Source organism: Oncorhynchus tshawytscha, linkage group LG07 (genome assembly GCF_018296145.1).
Source record: "Oncorhynchus tshawytscha isolate Ot180627B linkage group LG07, Otsh_v2.0, whole genome shotgun sequence".
Taxonomy (NCBI): domain Eukaryota; kingdom Metazoa; phylum Chordata; class Actinopteri; order Salmoniformes; family Salmonidae; genus Oncorhynchus; species Oncorhynchus tshawytscha.
Window position 1 is genome coordinate 56,451,745 of NC_056435.1, and position 22,580 is coordinate 56,474,324.

The 22,580-nt window shown below is 41.8% G+C and overlaps 1 protein-coding gene across 2 annotated transcripts in view; it reads left to right on the forward strand.

The window, feature by feature from the left end:
• Positions 1-626: 626 nt before the first annotated feature.
• LOC112254877 (F-box only protein 42) overlaps positions 627-22,580 on the forward strand; it is a 32,203-nt gene continuing 10,249 nt past the window's right edge. Inside the window, exons 1-5 of one of the 2 annotated variants that reach the window (XM_024427817.2) lie at positions 627-789; positions 1,433-1,737; positions 14,640-14,756; positions 17,106-17,240; positions 19,018-19,171. In XM_024427817.2, coding sequence (XP_024283585.1) covers positions 1,467-1,737; positions 14,640-14,756; positions 17,106-17,240; positions 19,018-19,171 — 677 coding nt within the window. In that variant the 5' untranslated portion in view covers positions 627-789; positions 1,433-1,466. The remainder of the gene's footprint in view (positions 790-1,432; positions 1,738-14,639; positions 14,757-17,105; positions 17,241-19,017; positions 19,172-22,580) is intronic. The other variant, XM_024427816.2, reaches the window with a different exon arrangement.

Consider the following 22,580-nt stretch of genomic DNA (forward strand, 5'->3'; position numbering starts at 1 on the left):
AAATGCTTATGTTTCTAGCTCCAACAGTGCAGTACTACGAACAATACAAAATAATAGACACAACTCCCAAAATGTAAACAAATGAATTAAGAAAAACCTAAATGAGCAAAGTCAGAGTCTGGAAGATAAATGTATTTGTATCAAATCAAACTTTATTTGTCACATGCGCCGAATACAATAAGTGTAGACTTTACCGTGAAATGCTTACTTTACAAGCCCTTAACCAACAGTGCAGTTCATGAAGAAGAAAATATTGACCAATTAGACTCAAATAAAAAGTAATAATAAAAAGTAGCACAATATGAATAACGAGGCTATATACAGGGGCACCGGTACCGAGTCAGTGTGCGGGGGTACAGGCTAGTTGAGGTAATCTGTACATGTAGGTGGGGGCGAGGTGACTATGAAGTACAAACAAACAGTGAGTAGCAGCAGTGTACAAAAGGGAGGGTGATGTAGATGATCAAATTGGTATCAATGCAATAATATAAAATGTTGGTCATTTCTTGGTTTGATAGTAATTTGATTCAATATGTTGTGTTTGTTTGTCATTGTACAGTATTTTAGTCCAATAGACCTAGCAATACCGATTATTACCAATCCACTTCCTTTCTCGAGTTCTTGACCATGACGATTTACGTGCGCGCTCCCGCGTTGCAGATGATGCTGCCACTGATGAAGATGGCGAATGCTTGGAGTATGGCGATTTACTGCAGAAGCTGATAAAGGGAATGAGAAGAGATAATTCACAAGATAGAAAACCAACTAAAGAATACGTGCAGAATTACGGTGAATATCAAAGCTGTTGGGGTTATGATTGGAAGGGAAATATGTCCCCTGAAAACCTGACAGAAATAGAGCAGAAACCAAACAAACCACCAACGTTAGTAGTTTCTTACTGCATCCTAGCTGGCTAACTTAACGCGTTAGCTAGCTACTTTAGCTATACCCACTAGCTAGCAAGCTATATCTAACGTTATATTCCACAGATACACTGGCATTTTTTATTACAGTTTTCCACGGATTGTTAGCAAAATATCAATTATTTGAGACAGTGTTAACTAAGATGGAAATTCTAATTAGTGAGGGCGGGCCAGAAGTGATGCGTTCATCGGTGGATGTTAATGCTACTAGTAGCTAGCTAACGGTATTGTGCCAATTAGCTAACCACTTTCCTTAGTTATCCAGCTAGCTAGTTACATTAATTAAGCAGGTTGCTAGTTCGCTTTAGTTTAGAACACCCCATCGGGAGTCTGTGTATTGGTTCCAACCAATACACAAACTCCCTGTCCCAAAGCTAGCAAGCTAAATTAGCTACAGTATGTCTATCCCCACCCTTTTGTAATTTCCCAAAACTACCATGAAGCACATGTCACGTGATGGAATTGATGGAAGGTACTATTATTGTTTGTCTTTGGGCCCACCCTTTTAGTGTCATCTCCCATCTATGTCCAGGCACAGAAAGAATGTCCCGCTCTTCAGACAGTGATGATGGGTACTTTGTTGCCATGGATACAGAGGAAGATGTATCAGGGCCTGTTGGAATGGCACAGGGGGAAGATCTGAAATTGGGGACCAGCAGAGGAGAGGGGGACGTAGAAGGCTGCAATGAGGGTGAGGGGACAATGGTGGAGCTGCCGGAGGAAGTCCTAGAATACATCCTGTCTTTCCTCTCACCATACCAGGAGCACAAGACCGCTGCACTGGTGTGTAAACAGTGGTATCGCCTCATTAAAGGTATGTCTCTCTACTGATGACATAACAACCTCCACCACCATTCTAAACCCAAATAGTAGTGCTGTGCAAATAACCCAAATAAAAATGTTTTGGTTATTAAACTAATTGACCAACGTTGGTTCAAATCAAATTTTATTAGTCACATGCGCCGAATACAACAGGTATTCAACCTTATAGTGAAATTCTTACTTACAAGCCCCTAACCAACAATGGCGTTTTAAAAAATCCGGATAAGAATAAGAAATAAAAGTAACAAGTAATTAAAGAGCAGCAGTAAAATAACAATAGCGAGACTATATACAGGGGGGTACTGGTACAGAGTCAATGTGCGGAGGTACCGGTCTGGTTAGTTGAGGTAATATGTACATGTAGGTAGAGTTATTAAAGTGACTCTGCATAGATAATAACAGAGAGTAGCAGCAGTGTTCCAGAGGGGGGCAATGCAAATAGTCTGGGTAGCCATTTGATTAGCTGTTCAGGTGTCTTATGGCTTGGGGGTAGAAGCTCTTTCGAAGCCTCTTGGACCTAGATTTGGCGCTCCGGCACTGCTTGCCGTGCAGTAGCAGAGAGAACAGTCTATGACCGGGGTGGCTGGAGGCTTTGACAATTTTTAGGGCCTTCCTCTTACACCGCCTGGTATAGAGGTCCTGGATAGCAGGAAGCTTGTCCCCAGTGATGTACTGGGCCGTTTGCACTACCTCATACCTTCTGTAGTGCCTTGCAGTCGGAGGCCGAGCAGTTGCCATACCAGGCAGTGATGAAACCAGTCAGGATGCTCTCGATGGTGCAGCTGTAGAACCTTTTAAGGATCTGAAGACCCATGCCAAATATTTTCAGTCTCCTGAGGGGGAATAGGTTTTGTCGTGCCCTCTTCATAACTGTCTTGGTGTGCTTGGACCATGTTAGTTTGTTGGTGAAGTGGACACCAAGGAACTTGAAGGTCTAATCCTGAACCACTGCAGCCCCGTCGATGAGAAATGGGGGTGTGCTCGGTCCTCTTTTTCCTGTAGTCTACAATCATCTCGTTTGTCTTGATCACGTTGAGGGAGAGGTTGTTGTCCTGGCACCCCACGGCCAGGTCTCGGACCTCCTCCCTATAGGCTATAGGCTGTCGTTGTCGGTGATCAGGCCTACCACTGGGCTACCCTGGGGCGGCAGGGTAGCCTAGTGGTTAGAGCGTTGGACTAGTAACGAAAAGGTTGCAAGTTCGAATCCCCGAGCTGACAAGGTACAAATCTGTCGTTCTGCCCCTGAACAGGCAGTTAACCCACTGTTCCTAGGCCGTCATTGAAAATAAGAATTTGTTCTTAACTGACTTGCCTAGTAAAATAAAGGTAAAAAAACAAAAAAAACAATCTGCAAACTTAATGATGGTATTGGAGTCGTGCCTGGCAGTGCAGTCCTGAGTGAACAGGGAGTACAGGAGGGGACTGAGCATGCACCCCTGAGGGGCCCCTGTGTTGAGGATCAGCGTGGCGGATGTGTTGTTACCTACCCTCACCACCTGGGGGTGGCCCTTGCAGAGGGAGGTGTTAAGTCCCAGGGTCCTTGCCATAGACTTGCCATAGACTGTTCTCTTAGCTTTGAGGGCACTATGGTGTTGAACGCTGAGCTGTAGTCAATGAACAGCATTCTCACATAGGTGTTCCTTTTGTCCATGTTGGAAAGGGCAGTGTGGAGTGCAATAGAGATTGCATCATCTGGATCTGTTGGGGCGGTATGCGGATTGGATCTAGGGTTTCTGGGATAATGGTGTTGATGTGACAAGTCTTTCAAAGCACTTCTTGGCTACAGACGTGAGTGCTACGGGTCTGTAGTCATTTAGGCAGGTTGCCTTTGTGTTCTTGGGCACAGGCACTATGGTGGTCTGCTTCTAACATGTTGGTATTACAGACTCGGACAGGGAGAGGTTGAAGATGTCAGTGAAAGCACTTGCCAGTTTGTCAGCGCATGCTCGCAGTACACGTCCTGGTAATCCGTCTGGCCCCGCTCTCATGCATGTTTCAGTGTTATTTGCCTCAAAGTGAGCATTGAAGTAGTTTAGCTCGTCTGGTAGACTCATATCACTGGGCAGTTCTTGGCTGTGCTTCCTTTTGTAGTCTCTAATGGTTTGCAAGCCCTGCCACATCCGACGAGCGTCAGAGCCGGTGTAGTACGATTCGATCTTAGTCCTGTATTGAAGCTTTACCTGTTTGATGGTTCGTCGGAGGGCATAGCGGGATTTCTTATAACTTTCGGGTTAGAGTCCCGCTCCTTGAAAATGGCAGCTCTAGCCTTTAGCTCATTGCGTATGTAGCCTGTAATCCATGGCTTCTGGTTGGGGTATGTACGTACGGTCACTGTGGGGACGACGTCAACGATACACTTATTGATGAAGCCAGTGACTGATGTGGTGTACTCCTCAATGCCATCGGAGGAATCCCGGAACGTATTCCAGTCTTTACTGGCAAAACAGTCCTGTAGCTTAGCATCTGCTTCATCTGACCACTTTAAAAAAAAAAAAATTTGTCACTGGTGCTTCCTGCTTTAATTTTTGCTTGTAAGCAGGAATCAGGATGATAGAATTATGGTCAGATTTGCCAAATGGAGGGAGAGGGAGAGCTTTGAATGCGTCTCTGTGTGTGGAGTGAAGTTGGTCCAGAGTGTTTTTAATTTAAAAAATTTTATTCCCCCGCCCCCCCTCTGGTTGCGCATTTAACATGCTGATAGAAATTTGGTAAAACTGATTTAAGATTCCTTGCATTAAAGTCCCCGGATGCTAGGAGTGCCGCCTCTGGGTGAGCGTTTTCTTGTTTGCTTATGGCGGAATACAACTCATTCAATGCTGTCTTAGTGCCAGCCTCTGACTGTGGTGGTATGTATGTAAACAGCTACGAAAAATACAGATAAACTCCCAAGGTAGATAGTGTGGTCTACAGCGTATCATGAGATATTCTACCTCAGGCGAGCAATAGCTAGAGCTGTTATTTACAAAAATACATAGTCTTCCGCCCCTTGTCTTACCAGACACCGCTGTTCTATCCTGCGGGTACAATGTGTAACCAGCCAGCTGTGTGTTGAGTGTCGTCATTCAGCCACGACTCCGTGAAGCATAAGATATTACAGTTTTTAATGTCCCGTTGGTAGTTTAATCGCCCGCATAGGTCATCAATTTATTCTCCAAATATTGCACATTTGCTAGCAGAATGGAAGGAAGTGGGGGTTTTATTCGATCGCCTACGAATTCTCAGAAGGCTGCCTGCCCTCCTGCCCCTTTTTCTCCGCCTCTTCACTGGGATCTGGGCCTGTTCCTGAGAAAGTAGTATATCATTCGCATCGGGCTCGTCAGACTTTTTAAAGGGAAAAAATGATTCTGCCAGTCTGGTGAGTAATCGCAGTCCTGATGTCTAGAAGTTATTTTCGGACATAAGATGGTAGCGGTAACATTATGTACAAAATAAGTAAGAACATTTTTTTATAAACAAACAAAAAAACATGATCGGTTGGGGACATGTAAATCATCACCCTTCTCCGGCGCCATTGTTACTCTCAAATACAAATCAAAAACTCGAATTGCATTTATAAAAATAATAATTTGCGAGCCCAGTGAGCTGTTTCTTTAGAGAGAAATCAAATAATTTATGAGAGAATCAAGTCGAGAACTATGTGGGATGCTGGCATCCCGAGAGGCAGTGGCGCAGCGTTCTAAGTCTCTGCTTTGCAGTGCTGAGGCGCCATTACACCCTGAGGTTCAATACCAGGCTGTGCCACAGCCGTGAGTGATCGGGAGCCCCATAGGGCTGTGCACAATTGCCCCAGCGCTGTCCAGGTTAGTGGAGGGTTTGGCCGGGGGCCTTTCCTTGGCTCATCGCGCACTAGCTACTCATTGTGGCTGGTCGGGCGCCTGCAAGCTGACTTCGGTTGTTGGTCAAAAGTTGTTTCCTCCAATATATTGGTTATGGCTGGCATCTGGGTTAAGCGAGCTGTGTGTTAAGAAGCAGCGTGGCTTGGCGGGTCATGATTCGGAGGACGCTTGTCTCAACATTCGCCTCTCCTGACCCCATTGGGGAGTTTCAGCGATGAGGCAAGATCTTAACTACCAATTGGATATCATGAAATTGGGGATAAAAAAATAAATATACTTAACAAAAATATAAACGCAACATGCATACATACAGTTCATATAAGGAAATTAGCCAATTTAAATAAATTCATTAGACCCTAATCTATGGATTTCACATGGCTTGGAATACAGATATGCATCTATTGGTCACAGATACCTAAAAAAAGAAAAGGTAGGAGTGTGGATCAGAAAACCAGTCTATCTGGTGTGTGACCACCATTTGCCTCATGCAGCGTGATACATCTCCTTTGTGTAGAATTGATCAGGCTGTTGATTGTGGCTTTTTGAATGTCCCATGCCTCTTCAATGGTTGCGAAGTTGCTGGATATTGGCGGGAATGGGAACATGCTGCCGTTTCCATCGATCTAGAGCATCCCAAACATGCTCAATGGGTGACATGCAGGCCATGGAAGAATTGGGACATTTTCAGCTTCCAGGAATTGTGTACAGATCCTTGGAACATGGGGCTGTGCATTATCACGCTGAAACATAAGGTGATGGCGGCAGATGAATGGCACAACAATGGGCCTCAGGATCTCTTCACGGTATCTCTGCATTCTTATTGCCATCGACAAAATACAATTGTGTTCATTGTCCGTATCTTATGCCTGTGTAACAGTATAGCTTCCGTCCTTCTGCTCGCCCCTACCTGGGCTCGAACCAGGGACCATCTGCACACATCTACAACTGCCTCACACGAAGCATCGTTACCCATCGCAACACAATAGCCCAGGCAGAGCAAGTGGAACAACTACTTCAAGGTCTCAGAGCGAGTGATGTCACCAATTGAAACGCTATTAGCGCGCACCCCGCTAGCTAGCTAGCCATTTCACATCAGTTACACCTGCCCATACCATAACCCCACCGGCACCATGGGGCACTCTGTTCACAACGTTGACATTAGCAAACCGTTCGCCCACATGACGCTATACATGTGGTCTGTGGTTGTGTGGTTGGTTGGATGTACTGTTCTCTAAAGCGACGCTGGAAGCAGTTTATGGTAGAGAAATTAACATAAAATGTTCTGTTAACAGCTCTGGTGGACATTCCTGCAGTTAACATGCCAATTGCACACTCCCCCAAAATTACAGACATCTGTGGCATTGTGTTGTGTGACAACTGCACATTTTAGTGGCCTTTTTGTCCCCAGCACAAGGTGCACCAGTGTAATGATCATGATCACTTTACATATTGAGTTTTATATTTTTGTTCAGTGTATGTGGGATGCTGGACTGAAAGGAGCTGTAGTTTTCATTAAGCAAATATTCAACCTAGTTCAGCACAGAAATGTGGTAATGAAATACAATGACCATAATCCATTGCGCTTGTTTTTTCTGGCTCAGACAGAGATGGATACACTTTTATGCCTGCTACATTAGGTTAGATATTTTGTTGTTACAAAGTGGGATTAAAATTGATTGTCATTTATTTTGTCAACGATCTACAGAAAATACTCTTTCAAAGTGGAAGAAAAATTATATTTGTAAAAATGAATACTATCTTCATTAGAATTAGTATTCAACCCCCTGAGTCAATACATGTTATAATCACATTTGGAGGTGATTACAGCTATGAGTCTTTTGGGTAAATCTAAGAGTTTTTCACACCTGGATTGTGCATGATTTGCCTTTTTTTTTTTTTTTTTTTTTTTTTATTCTCTAAGCTCTGTCAAATTGGTTGTTGATCATTGCTAGACAACGATTTTAAGGTCTTGCCATAGATTTTCAAGCAGATTTATGTCAAAGCTGTAATTCGGCCACTCACCGTCTTCTTGGTAAGCAACTCCTGTGTAGATTTGGCCTTGTCTTAGGTTATTGTCTTTCTGAAAGCTGAATTCAGATTTCAACAGAAACCTGGCTGAGATTCAAAGGAAATTCAAGAAAAGCGGGTACAAAAATTGTCAGACAAATACTGGCGTTGAGAGAAAAAAAAAGAGACATTGTCTTTGAAAGAGATCAGACTGCAATAGCATGGAATAGTCCCCGCGATATGCAATAGCATTGAATAGTCCCCGCGATATGCAACTATTCAGGGAAGTCAGGAAGCAATACACGCAGTCAGCCAGGAAAGCAAAGGCCAGCTTTTTCAAGCAGAAATTTGCATCCTGTAGCTCTAACTCCAAAAAGTTCTGGAACACTGTAAAGTCCATGGAGAACAAGAGCACCTCCTCCCAGCTGCCCACTGCACTGAGGCTAGGTATCACGGTCACCACCGATAAATCCATGATAATCGAAAACTTCAACAAGCATTTCTCAACGGCTGGCCATGCCTTCCTCCTGGCTACTCCAACCTCGGCCAACACCCCCCACAGCTACTTGCCCAAGCCTCCCCAGCTTCTCCTTTACCCAAATCCAGATAGCAGATGTTCTGAAAGAGCTGCAAAACCTGGACCCGTACAAATCAGCTGGGCTTGACAATCTGGACCCTCTATTTCTGAAACTATCCGCCGCCATTGTCGCAACCCCTATTACCAGCCTGTTCAACCTCTCTTTCATAGAAAGAGGGAAAAAAAGCTGCCGCAGTCATCTCCCTCTTCAAAGGGGGAGACACCACTGTTACAGACCTATATCCATCCTGCCCTGCCTATCTAAGGTCTTCGAAAGCCAAGTCAACAAACAGATCACTGACCATCTCGAATCCCACCGTACCTTCTCCGCTGTGCAGTCTGGTTTCCGAGCCAGTCACGGGTGCACCTCAGCCACGCTCAAGGTACTAATCGATATCATAAACGCCATCGATAAAAGGCAGTACTGTGCAGCCATCTTCATCGACCTGGCCAAGGCTTTCGACTCTGTCAATCACCATATTCTTATCGGCAGACTCAGTAGCCTCGGTTTTTCTAATGACTTCCTTGCCTGGTTCACCAACTACTTTGCAGACAGAGTTCAGTGTGTCAAATCGGAGGGCATGTTGTCCGGTCCTCTGGCAGTCTCTATGGGGGTGCCACAGGGTTCAATTCTCGGGCCGACTCTTTTCTCTGTATATATCAATGATGTTGCTCTTGCTGCGTGCGATTCCCTGATCCACGTCTACGCAGACGACACCATTCTGTATACTTCTGGCTCTTCGTTGGACACTGTGCTATCTAACCTCCAAATGAGCTTCAATGCCATACAACACTCCTTTCGTGGCCTCCAACTGCTCTTAAACGCTAGTAAAACCAAATGCATGCTTTTCAACCGTTCGCTGCCTGCACCCGCACGCCCGACTAGCATCACCACCCTGGATGGTTCCGACCTAGAATATGTGGACATCTATAAGTACCTAGGTGTCTGGCTAGACTGTAAACTCTCCTTCCAGACTCATATCAAACATCTCCAATCTAAAATCAAATCTAGAGTCTGCTTTTTATTCCGCAACAAAGCCTCCTTCACTCACGCCGCCAAACTTACCCTAGTAAAACTGACAATCCTACCGATCCTTGACTTCGGCGATGTCATCTACAAAATAGCTTCCAACACTCTACTCAGCAAACTGGATGCAGTTTATCACAGTGCCATCCATTTTGTTACGAAAGCACCTTATACCGCGCTCCAGCAGGTGTATCTCACGGATCATCCCTAAAGCCAACACCTCATTTGGCTGCCTTTCCTTCCAGTTCTCTGCTGCCTGTGACTGGAACTAATTGCAAAAATCGCTGAAATTGGAGACTTATCTCCCTCACCAACTTTAAACATCTGCTATCTGAGCAGCTAACTGATCGCTGCAGCTGTACATAGTCTATCGGTAAATAGCCCACCCATTTTTACCTACCTCATCCCCATACTGTTTTTATTAATTTACTTTTCTGCTCTTTTGCATACCAGTATCTCTACCTGCACATGACCATCTGATCATTTATCACTCCATTGTTAATCTGCAAAATTGTAATTATTCGCCTACCTCATGCCTTTTGCACACAATGTATATACATTTTTTTTTTTTCCTACTGTGTTATTGACTTGTTTATTGTTTACTCCATGTGTAACTCTGTGTTGTTGTCTGTTCACACTGCTATGCTTTATCTTGGCCAGGTCGCAGTTGTAAATGAGAACTTGTTCTCAATTAGCCTACCTGGTTAAATAAAGGTGAAATAAAAAATACAATAAAAATCGTCTCGCAAAAAGTGTTTTTCCGTTCTTACTATGCGCTATTCAAAGTACTCTGGACAAATTAAGAGAATCTCACAGACATTGGCAGATTCTAAGATCCGATGACAGTATTGGTAATGTGTTTTTTTGGACCCTCCCTTGGTCGTATTCTCTTGGAGCAGAAATCTGAGATCAAGTGGTAGACTCTGTGATTTACCACCCCATAATACCCCCGCATGACATCTCCTTGTGCCCCTTCCAGATGGAAACTACAAGTGTAATGGCTGCACTTACAAATGTAGATCATTAAAACACCCCCAAACAGGGAAACCGATCAAGCAAAGGTGTTGTCACGTACTCAATTAAGGTAGTTATTTATCTTAAATGATGTGGGCAAAACAAAGTGCGAACTAAAAGTAAGAATCTCTGAGCATTGTAGCACCATTAGGTGCAAAAACTCAACGTATCCAGTTGCGGCACACATTTTGGAAACAAACTACTCTATTTTGTCCCTTCGCTATATTGGCATCGAACACTGTACCATCCTTAGGAGAGGGGGTAACCTTGACTATTCATTGTTAAAACAAGAGGCCATCTGAATCTTTAATTTAAAAATCCTTGCTTCCTTCAGTTTCAACGGAAAGTTTGATCTGAAACCATTCTTGTGATTGTGTTTTTGCTATCCATTGTAAATGTTTGTTGGTCAATGTGGCCAAATGGTAACTCTGATCGTATGTAATCCATTCATGCTTTATTATATGTTCTATTCATATCTGAAAATTGACCAATGAAATCAAGCCACAGCCGGCCATGATTAGACACCCATGTGTGTCCTTTCAAACTCTATATAAACTGGTGACCCGCAGTGTTTGTCATTATTCCCTGATGAAAGCAGCTTGGCTGTCGAAACATTATTAAATTATTGCATCTGAGCTCCTAGTGTGCGACTCTTCTTTTTCAAGTGTCCTACTCTGCTAGCCAGCACCTCACCTAACCTGGTGTGCATTTCTTCTGTCTCCGGAAAGCAGGCTGAATCAGGTTTTCCTCTAGGATTTTGCATGTGTTTAGCTCCATTTATTTTTTATCCTGAAAAACTCCCCAGTCCTTAACGATTACAAGCATACCCATAACCAGGGCTTGCGACTAACTTTATTCATCACCATTCCGAAGTGCAATTTCAACTAATCCAAACTGAACTTGAACTGTCCCAAAATGGAAATACTTATTTTATTTTTTGATATGTGACCATCGGTCAAGGTCATTTACAGTGCTTTTAAAGTAATTTGTGTATTTCTGAGACCATCTATATTACATAAACTTAATTTGTTCATGAAAACAGACACATCATTACATTATTCAATTCATTATTACATTATTCATTATTCATTACATTACATAGTTCAAACTCAAATATTGAAAAACAACCTAGCTTTTGAACAAAACAGTGTAAATAGCCAAGGAACACACAAAGTCTTCAGTAGACTTCCGTTTCAAGTTAAACAGACTTTTATGCCTGTGCGCAACGCTTCTAAAAATGAATATGTAACGCCGCTCTTCACGTGCGCACACTCAGACCCCAGCCAGGCAGTGTTGCACACGAGGCAGAAATACTTTGCACATTTTACAGTGTGCATTTGGTTCAGCTCAGGGAGATATAACCATATTCTGTAGAATACCATAGTAGCTAGCCTATAGACAATGCAAATGCTGCAGCAACTCCCGGCACACGAAACCTCAGTTCCGGGCCGCTGGGCCGCAGACAGGCTGGGAGAGAGTCAAATGTGCATTTTAATAGGTCTATTTGCCCAACATTGGAATTATATTCTAATATTATACATCTCCCGAGTCCGTATGGGAGTTGCAGCAATGGGACAAGACTAACTACCAATTTGGATATCGTAAAATTGGGGAGAAAAGGGGTTAAAAAAAAAAAAGCAAAGATTTCTAGATATGCCATTTACCAGCATTTCTTCTACTGTCCAAAGTCAGTAAGGCACAATCATATTGTTGCATCTTCAGATATTCTAAGTTTCTACTATTATGCTCTATATCCATATGTCGCATTATAAAAACCTCTAGCATCAGGTGCGTGTTTGAGAATGGTGTTCTCCCGTACTAGCATTTTTGAACATTCACGCTTATGGCCGAGACGAGCAAACCCATTACTGTGCTTGTAATGTGAATTATTCATAGTTTATCAACTTTTAAGCTAAATGTTGTGATCTGTTTCATCAGCCTCGTCTTTGTTTTTATTAATTTTATTTTACTTTTTACCTTGAGGCAAGTCAGTTAAGAAAAATATATTATTTTCAATGACGGGACAGCCTAGGAACAGTGGGTTAACTGCCTTGTTCAGGGGCAGAACAACAGATTTTTACCTTGTCAGCTCGGGATTAGATCTTGCAACCTTTCGGTTAAAAGTCCAATGCTCTAACCACTTGGCTACCTGCCGCCCCATTTGTGTTTAAACATTTTAGTAATGAACCACTGTTTTGTGCATTTGATATTTTTCTGGTCCATCGTCCCACAACTGTCTGTTTTGAATGATCCCAGACATATTTTTATTGTACCCGGGACGCCCTTAATTCTGAGCCACCACTATGCTTGAAAATATGAAGAGTGTTACTCAGTATTGTGTTGTATTGGATTAGCCCCAAACATAACAGTTTGTGTTTAGGACAACAAGTGTATTGCTTTGCCACACTTTTTGCAGTTACTTATTGCATTTTTATTTTTAAATTTAACATTTATTTATTTGGTTAATTCGGTTAAGAACAAATTCTTATTTACAATAATGGCCTACCGGGGAACAGTGGGTTCACTGCCTTGTTCAAGGGCAGAACACCAGATTTTTCCCTTGTCACCTCGGAGATTCGATCCAGCAACCTTTCAGTTACTGGCCCAACACTCTAACCACTAGGCTACCTGCAAACAGGATGCATGTTTTGGCATATTTTGTATTCTGTACAGGCTTCCTTCTCACGCTCAACTAGGTTAGTATTGTGGAGTAACTACAATGTTGTTGATCAGTCCTCAGTTTTTTCCAATCACAGCCATTGCACTGTAACTGTTTTAAAGTCACCATTGGCCTTATGGGGTTTTCTTCCTCTCCAGCAACTGAGTTAGGAAAGACACCTATATCTTTATACTGGCTGGGTGTATTGATACACCATCCAAAATGTAATTAATAACTTCATGCTCAAAGGCATGTTAAATGTCTTCTTTTTTTTTTTTTACCCATCTACCAATACTGTAGGTGTCCTTCTTTGCGAGGCATTGGGAAACCTCCCTGGTGGTTGAATCTGTGTTTGGGGTCATTCAAAAATCATGTTAAACACTATCCATGCAATTTGTGACTTGCATGGACTCCATGCGAGTCCATGCAATTTGTGACTTGTTAAGCAAATGTTTACGCCTGAACGTATTTAGGCTTGCCGTAACAAAGGGGTTGAATACTTATTGACTCAAGACATTTCAGCTTTTCATTTTTTATTAATTTGTTTTTTAAAAATCAACCAAAAGAATTCCACTAACATTATGGAGTATTGTGTTTGTGTGTGTGTGTGTGTGTGTGTGTGTGTGAAGGCCAGTAACAAAAAAAACTCAATTTAATCAATTTTAAATTCCGGCTATAACAAAGTGGAGAAAGTAAACAGGTGTAAACACTTTCTGAAGGCTCTGTACACACAGACCACATAGACTGCATGAGAGAGGAATGTACACCACAACGGTGATAGAGGGATAGAGACAGTTCGCGAAAGTATGTCTTATCTACTTTGGAGAACTAGTCAGCTCTGCAGCATACCTAGGCAGGCTAAGCTAGTTAAATATGATGACTAATGACAGTACAGTATGGAGAACACACAGAGATAACGTTGTCTGGCTGGCTGGTTGCTACTGCCTGAGCAGAGATAACGTTGTCTGGCTGGCTGGCTGCTACTGCCTGAGCAGAGATAACGTTGTCTGGCTGGCTGGCTGCTACTGCCTGAACAGAGATAATGTTGTCTGGCTGGCTGGCTCCTACTGCCTGAGCAGAGATTACGTTGTCTGGCTGGCTGGCTGCTACTGCCTGAGCAGAGATAACGTTGTCTGGCTGGCTGGCTGCTACTGCCTGAGCAGAGATGAGATAATGACTTTAAGGAATTAAATATATTAGATTCATCAAATAAATATATTAGAGTCATCAAATAATATACACAACTTAAATATTTTATTATTTCATAGTAATTTCGTTTTTTTCAATTCATATCTACCCAATGTGGACATGACGGATACAATATACTATTTTCAATGTTTTGGCAATTGAATGTTTACAATTTTTTTGGCTTATTTAATAATTAATTTAATGTGAAATAAATGCATAGTGAAATCAAAAACGTGATTATTTTGTAATAATTGAACTGAAACCGAACCAACCTCATAAAGCACTAATCGCTCAGCATTACCAAAAAGGCAACAACATGCCATTATGCTGCATTTTGAGACCCCCAAGTGGAAACCCAAACTACCACTCAGCTGTTTGAAGTGGTTTCTTTTTCACAATGCGTCATGTAACGTTTATTCCATTTTCAGATCGGACACTGAGTCAACCATGACAATAAGTGACTTGTTATTTCAAAAACAGTTAAGATAATGACGTGTTACTTATTATGTTGCTTTTATTGAGGCTGTGACTCACATAAAACCATAATAGTCATTCACCTCCTCTCCAATCTCTTTCTCCCCCCCAGGTGTTGCATATCAGTGTTACCATGGTTTTCTGCGGGCCGTCCAGGAGGGCAATATTCAGTGGGAGAGTCGTACATACCCATATCCTGGAACACCCATCACGCAACGCTTCTCACACAGTCAGTATACAACATATACCACCGCTTTGTTGTATTGAGTTGATTGGCCATGGTATAAGCTGGATAATCAACTCCAGGCTGTGTAGTCCTAAGTATTATCTTTAAAAAAGTAACGCCATACACAATTTAAATTGGAAGTATTAGGGATAGGGCATTGAAGGTGTAAATCAGTTGAATAGCCCCATCTTGTTGCAGGGGTTGGATTTGAAAAAGGTTATTTATGGGGGCCAGATATTTTCTACATGGGATTACTCTTTCCTAAAACCGGTATAAAAAACCATGCACCAACACAATTCTAATCTTATGAAGCTCTTTAAATGTAATGTTGCTAAAAGTTCATTTTAAGTGCTTTAAGATTAGCCTAATTCAGTGCATCAAATTGTTTAATTACATACATAGCTTCATCTTTAGTTTTTATTTACACATAGGAAACCTTTGTGCATGGCATCTCAGTTTGACTAGTATCATATTCTGTTTTATTTTCTATTTCTTTATCATTTTGTTATTTGTTATTTTTTTACACATAGAAACCTTTTATGCATGGGATATCTGTTGACTAGCTTTTGCGGAGAAGTCTCTCTCCCCCACCTCAGTAGAGAACGTGGGGGAGAGATTTGGTCATGTGTGCAATAAGCATAGAACACTATTTTATATAAAGAATTGGAAACTCGTTCTCATTCTGACAAATAAGATAGGCTTACACTTGATTTCAACATCTGAACAAAGTGGACAGGCAAGCATGCTGTTCAAACAGTTGGAGACAAGGGTGTGTTCATAACAATTCAACTGTTCAACCTTGTTAGCTAGGAAATAGATCCAAGTTGGCTAAACTTGAAATATAAAGATTGGCTGGCTACTCACTAGCACGTGAGATTGTTTTGAGACCTTGTGTTCATTTCCTATAATGTCTGCTACAAGAAGTTAGTCATTATTAGTGAATGTGCATTATTCCTTTTTTTTTTAAACATTTGTATCAAAAAGGGCATTTTCATAGACATACTTGAAAGCCAGATCAGTGATTATTGCAAAAAAAGCAGGTTAAACTATTTTGATAAAATAATTTACTTAGTGGGGCTTATACACTGAGTGTACAACACATTAAGAACACCTTCCTTTTCCCCTCAGAACAGCCTCATTTTGTCGGGGCATGGACTCTACAAGGTGTCGAAAGCGTTCCACAGGGATGTCAAGTTGGCTGGATGTCCTTTAGGTGGTGGCACATTATTGATACACACGGGAAACTGTTGAGCGTGAAAAACCCAGCAGTGTTGCACTACAATACCTGTTCAAAGGCACACTTCAATATTTTGTCTTGTCCATTCACCCGCTGAATGGCACATGTTTTGTACACTCTGTGTATTTAGCCTAATTTCACATGCATGGAATTAATTTGATTATTGCTGACTGTTTGAAATGCATTGTATTTGACCTTTATTTGTACATCAAAGATTATTTAGAGAAAACATTTAAGAAATCGATGTATATCGTGAATCAACCATAAGCTTGAAAAAATCCAGATGATTTTCAGGCCATATTGCCCAGCTCTAACTGATGGTGACTGAATATAGTTGCGCGGTGTAGCGAAATAGAGCCTTTTCTTTGGGCTCAATTCAGAGGAGAAAATGTATTTTGAAAATATGTCTGTTTTTCAATCATGTCAATAACTGTTTTATCCCTCCCCTGTAGTCTCAAATTAAGTCCATTCAGTTGATTGAAGATCACTGAAAAACATCTGATACGAACTCATCAAGCATTTTCGTTAGATATGTGTTAGCTTTCTTGTGTTGGAGAAAAGCAACTATGTCCTCCCTAATCTCACAGGCTGTTCTCTTGAGAGTATTATTACCCTTTCTTAGCCACCGAACGTCATTATGTAAAAGTGGATCAGGATGCTCAGCAGACTACGAAGCAAGCAATGTTGAAGTCTAGATGTTGATCGGATAACATTCATGATCGCCGAAACTGAGTCCATGGTCTTTTTCACTCACAGCTGAGTTAAGTACAAAGCATGCTTTGGTGTATTGGGCAGTGTAGTGATCTCCTCTGCAGTGAAAGAGCTGACAGGCGGGCAGACCCTTGTACCCCTGTTTGCAGCTCTAATTGGCTGTAACTGGTATGTTGGGTGATATTGATTGACAGCAATTAAGGGGTGGGACTACAAGAATACAGATTCTCCCATTGGAGAATATTGAACGAACGCTCCTTTTGGCCCTAAACACTGGATTTTTAAATGAATGTTCATAATTGATCAAAAGGCTATTCTAAAATGATAAACAGGCAGGATCTGGCCCACGGACGCCAGTTAAATAGCCCTGGTTATGACTCAAACCATGTATGTGTGTGTTGCAGGTGCATGCTACTACGACTCCAACCAGTCCATGTATGTGTTTGGGGGCTGTACTCAAAGTAGCTGCAACGCTGCCTTCAATGACCTGTGGAGACTTGACCTCAACAGCAAGGAGTGGATCCGCCCTTTAGCCTCGGGTAAGAAATCAGCCCTTTTTTTCCTTTTAAAAAAAAAAACAACCTTTATTTAACTAGGCAAGTCAGTTAAGAACAAATTCTTACTTTCAATGATGGCCTAGGAACAGTGGGTTAACTGCCTGTTCAGGGGCAGAATGACAGATTTGTACCTTGTCAGCTCGGGGATTCGAACTTGCAACCTTTAAGTTACATGGGGTGGATACTGCCTACTTGTAACAAGGAAAGTGAAAATAACGTTCCTTGATGGTTCGTGTGCTTTACACATGGCGGTAAAAAATAAAAAATGTTTTAGTCATTTTTTTACTCTGCTTGCAGATGTAACTTGTCATGTTTAAATCGACTTCCAACCTTTTGAATGCATGACATAGAAGTATGTACAGTGCATTTGGATATGATTCAGACCCCCTTTTCCACATTTTTTCCATTACAACCTTATTCTAAAATGGATGAAATGGATAAAAAATCCTCATCGACCTACACACTACCACATAGTGACAAAGCCAAAACAGGTTTTTAGAAATGTTTGCAAATTCATAATACATAAAAACAGATACCTTTACATAAGTATTCAGACACTTTGCTATGAGGTGTATCCAGTTTCCATTAATCATCCTTGAGATGTTTCTACAACTTGATTGTCCACCTGTGGTAAATTCAATTGATTGGACATGTCTATTTTAGGTCCCACAGTTGACAGTGCATGTCAGAGCAAAAACCAAGGCATGAAGTAGAAGGAATTGTCCGTAGAGCGCCGAGACAGGATTGTGCCGAGGCACAGATCTGGGGAAGGGTACCAAAACATTTCTGCAGCATTGAAGGTCCCCAAGAACACAGTGGCCAAGAACCACCCGATTTGTCACTCTTGACAGAGCTCCAGAGTTCCTCTGTGGAGATGGGAGAACCTTCCAGAAGGACAACCTTTTCTGCAGCACTCCACCAATCAGGCCTTTATGGTAGAGTGGTCAGACGGAAGCCACTCCTCAGTAAAAGGCACATGACAGCCCGCTTGGAGTTTGCCAAAAGGACTCTCAGCCCATGTGAAACCAGATTCTCTGGTCTGATGAATCCAAGATTGAACTATTTGGCCTGAATGCCAAGCGTCACTTCTGGAGGAAACCTGGCACCATCCCTACATTGAAGCATGATGGTGGCAGCATCATGCTGTGGGGATGTTTTCAGCGGCAGGGACTGGGAAACTAGTCAGGCTCGAGGGAAAGGTGAACGGAGCAAAGTACAGAGATCCTTGATGAAACCCTGCTCCACAGCGACGGTTCACTTTCCAACTGCACACAGCCAAGACAACGCAGAAGTGGCTTTGGGACAAGTGTCTGAATGTCTTTGAGTAGCCCAGCCAAAGCCCGGACTTGAAACTAATCTAACATCTCTAGAGAGACCTGAAAATAGCTGTGCAGCGATGCTCCCCATCCAACCTGACAGAGCTTTAGAGGATCGGCAAAGAAGAATGGGATAATCTCCCCAAATACAGGTCTGTCTAGCTTGTAGCGTCATACCTAAGAAGACTGGAGACTGTAATCGCTGCCAAAGGTGCTTCAACAAAGTACTGAGTTTAGAGTCTGAATACTTTTCATTTAGAATACATTTGCAAAAATTGAAAAAATGTTTTGCTTTGTCATTATGGGCTATTGTGTGTAGATGAGGGGGGGGAAACAATTAAATACATTTTAGAATAAGGCTGTAATGTAACAAAATGTGGAAAAAGTCAAGGGGTCTGAATGCTCTGTATGAAGTCTTATTCTTACTCCTTTTGGCCACACAGGCTCCTATCCGTCTCCTAAAGCGGGTGCTACCCTGGTGATGTACAACAATCTGCTGGTGCTGTTTGGTGGATGGACTCGACCTAGCCCATACCCACTACATCAGCCTGAGAGGTTCTTTGACGAGATCCACACATACTCCCCCTCCAAAAACTGGTAAGAGGAAGAGACCAGAAGGTTTGGAGATAGGCCTAGACCCTGTGGATGAATTAACTCCTTTAGCCATACAGTATGTGTCAACATCACATGTTGACTACTGTTCACTCTCATACAGGCTGATAGTCAGAGTGCTATTACTCATGACAATTCTTTCTGTGTAGAGACTGAAAACCCATAGCCCCACAATAGTATGGCATTGGTTGAAGCTCAACATTATGTGCAAATCTCCATACCATCATATCTAAGCCAATGACACCAATGTCAATGAAAATTCGCAAATCAACTTGGAGGTATGACACACTCCGTCATGAGTCGTCCGGCTGTTACCGGATTTTTAATAGGGTTGTTAGCTATTGAGTTTTTTTCTGTACCCATCTAGCTCAAATTCTAGATGTCAGATTAAAACGAGACTATATTGTCCTGAAAGTGAACATTGGACTTAACTTCTTGGTGACGGGGCAGTATTTTCACGTCCGGATTTGGATAGAAAACACTCTGAAGTTTCTAAAACTGTTTGAATTATGTCTATGAGTATAACAGAACTCATGTAGCAGGTGAGGTCACTCTTTTCAATGGTGTTTCATTGGAAACACCAGATTTCTAAGGGACCTTCCTTGCAGTTCCTACCGCTTCCACTGGATGTCACCAGTCTTTAGAAATTGGTTGAGGTTTTTCCTTTGTGTAATGAAGAAGTAGCCCTGTTCAAAACGAGGGTCACTTCAAGTGTACTGTTTGTTAGAGGCGCGAGACCAGAAAGGTAGCGTCAATTTGTTTTCTTCCTGTATTGAACACAGATCATCCTGTCTTCAATTTGATCGATTATTTTACTTTAAAAAATACCTGAAGTTGTATTACAAAAGTTGTTTGAAATGTTTTGGCAAAGGTTACAGTTAACTTTTGAGATATTTTATAGTCACATTGCCCAAGTTGGAACCAGTGTTTTTCTGGATCAAACATGCCAAATAAATGAACATTTTGGATATATATCGATGCAATTAATCGAACAAAAGGACCATGTGTGATGTTTATGGGACATATTGGAGTGCCAACAAAAGAAGCTCGTCAAAGGTAAGGCATGATTTATATTTTTATTTCTGCGTTTTGTGTCGTGCCTGCAGGGTTGAAATATGCTTCTTTCTCTTTGTTGACGGAGGTGCTATCCTCAGATAATAGCATTGTTTGCCTTTGTCGAAAAGCCTTTTGGACATCTGACATGTTGGCTGGATTCACAACAGAGTTCTAACACCATGTCGAACAACTGTTGATAGGCAACAACACAGCTGACGCTGCAGAACCAGGCTGCCAGTTACAAGAGAACAACCTTAAGCTACTGTATGGTGTATATACAAGCTGAGGTTAATCAAATGCTAGTAAACGTTACCTAGCTAATGTTAGCTTGCGTATCCAAAGTCCAGAAACTAGCCTCTCTAGCTAGCTAACACCAGTCAGCCGTAAGCTGGCTAGCTAACAAACAGGCAAAGAAAGGTTTTTACACAAATCACTTCAGTCATTAGCTAGCTAGCTACAGCTGACCTCGACACAGACACTAGCTAACATTAGCTAGTTTAGGTCCAAATGCCAGCCCTACATTTTTCCACAAAACATAGCTACATCATTTCAAAACCAACACCCAACTTTGGGCAAATTGTCACACTGCTACCTAGCTCTTGAACATTTTTTTTGGTAGGTTTTTCAGCGGTTAGCTTTGTTCAGTTAGCATAGGTGGCCGTCTTTGTCTTCAGTCTGTCTTCTGTAAACAAGCGCTGTTGCATGGAGATATGACCGAGTGGGAACCCTAACCCTATAAAGGTGTTTAATTGAACCTTTTTTTAAATGATTTCTCACTGATATGAAATATGCATTCCTTATGTTTCCAAAACCATACCGCAAGCGATGGAAACAACTCAAACTGAGAAAACAAATTGTTGGCCTGGGGGTAGGTTTATGACAGTCATAAATACCTCTTTCCCCCTTTTTCCTCTCTTTACCCTACTGATGTTACATTTGCAAAACCCTTGGTTAACATAGAAATTCTGGGAACATCAGAAGGTGGGGGGAAATTAACTATATTCTGGTAATCCGACCAATTGAAGATATGCGGTGGTACTTAATGAATATGATGTCAGTTCGGTTGTCATCTGAGACATTCTCATCAATGATAAGATGACATAAACTCTACAGTGGAAAGTCTACACATCAGAGTTATCGGATTAACATGGAATTGTTGTTCAATTTAAATGTTTGAATATGAAATTATTCGTGATGGGATGAAATGTGATTTTAGCTTCTAAAATGTGAGTTTTGGGTTTTCATAAGGTAGGGCTCTGCTCAATCAGTGGCCCACCCCTGTGAAGGGACATGGTCTATAAAACTTTTCAAACACGCCCTCCTCTCCCTTCCTATATAAAGCCTTGACGACAATGTAACCTCCTGTTCCGAGGATGTGGGGACGACGGTCCGATGTCAGAATGGTTCAGATAATAACTACAGAACGAAGCCAACATCAGCGTGAGCTTTGGTTGCGAATGGTATGAACTTTGAACTCTTATTCACTACAGAAGTGATACCTCCTAGCCATTGAGTTAGCAACAGCCCCTGCAAACGAAGGTTAAGAAGGAACAGACAGAGTATCCCGTCTATCACACGACGTTACTACAACGTATCCAATTGACAACCAGAGACATTCTTCAAAGGACTCGGTTGGACAACACGGCCTTCCATCTACCACAACCTACCGAAGCGCAGCTCAGAGTAAATATTTATTGCATTTTCCTTTTCCAAATGGCCGGTAATTTAGAATGCATAAGATACGGTATTTACGATAGCACAGCTTCGCCCATTGTTCCTCAGTCTTCCCGCTCTTTCACTCATACCCAGCCCCTTTTCTTTTGTGTAACAAGCTGTCATATCTGTTCCGCCCGCTAGGGACATTTTCCTTTATGACGTAATTTGTAATCAAGTTATGATTTAATTATGTGTAATTCTGTGTGATTAGTTAGATATTTAGTAAATAAATAATTAAACCCAATTTTATACTGCTGATTCAACTTGTTAGCCAGGGTTTGTGCAGATAAGCAAGAATTTACAACTTTCAGATGAGACTGAATTAAGATGACGATTAATATTGACTGCTATTGATGTCAAATATTACTAGGTCTTTAAGAAGATAACAGAAGATAACAGCTCTATAAATATTATTTATTGGTGCCCAACTGTAGTTAATTACATTTACATGAATAGCTCAATCAGGTAATATTAATGACGGAGAAAATATTTTATAGAATAGCATGTCATATCACTTAATCCGGCATAGCCAAAGACACGACACTAGCTAGCCACATGTAGCTAGCTATGTTAAATCCCCTATGCACATTTCAACAGCTCTTCGCTTGTGCATTATAGTGTG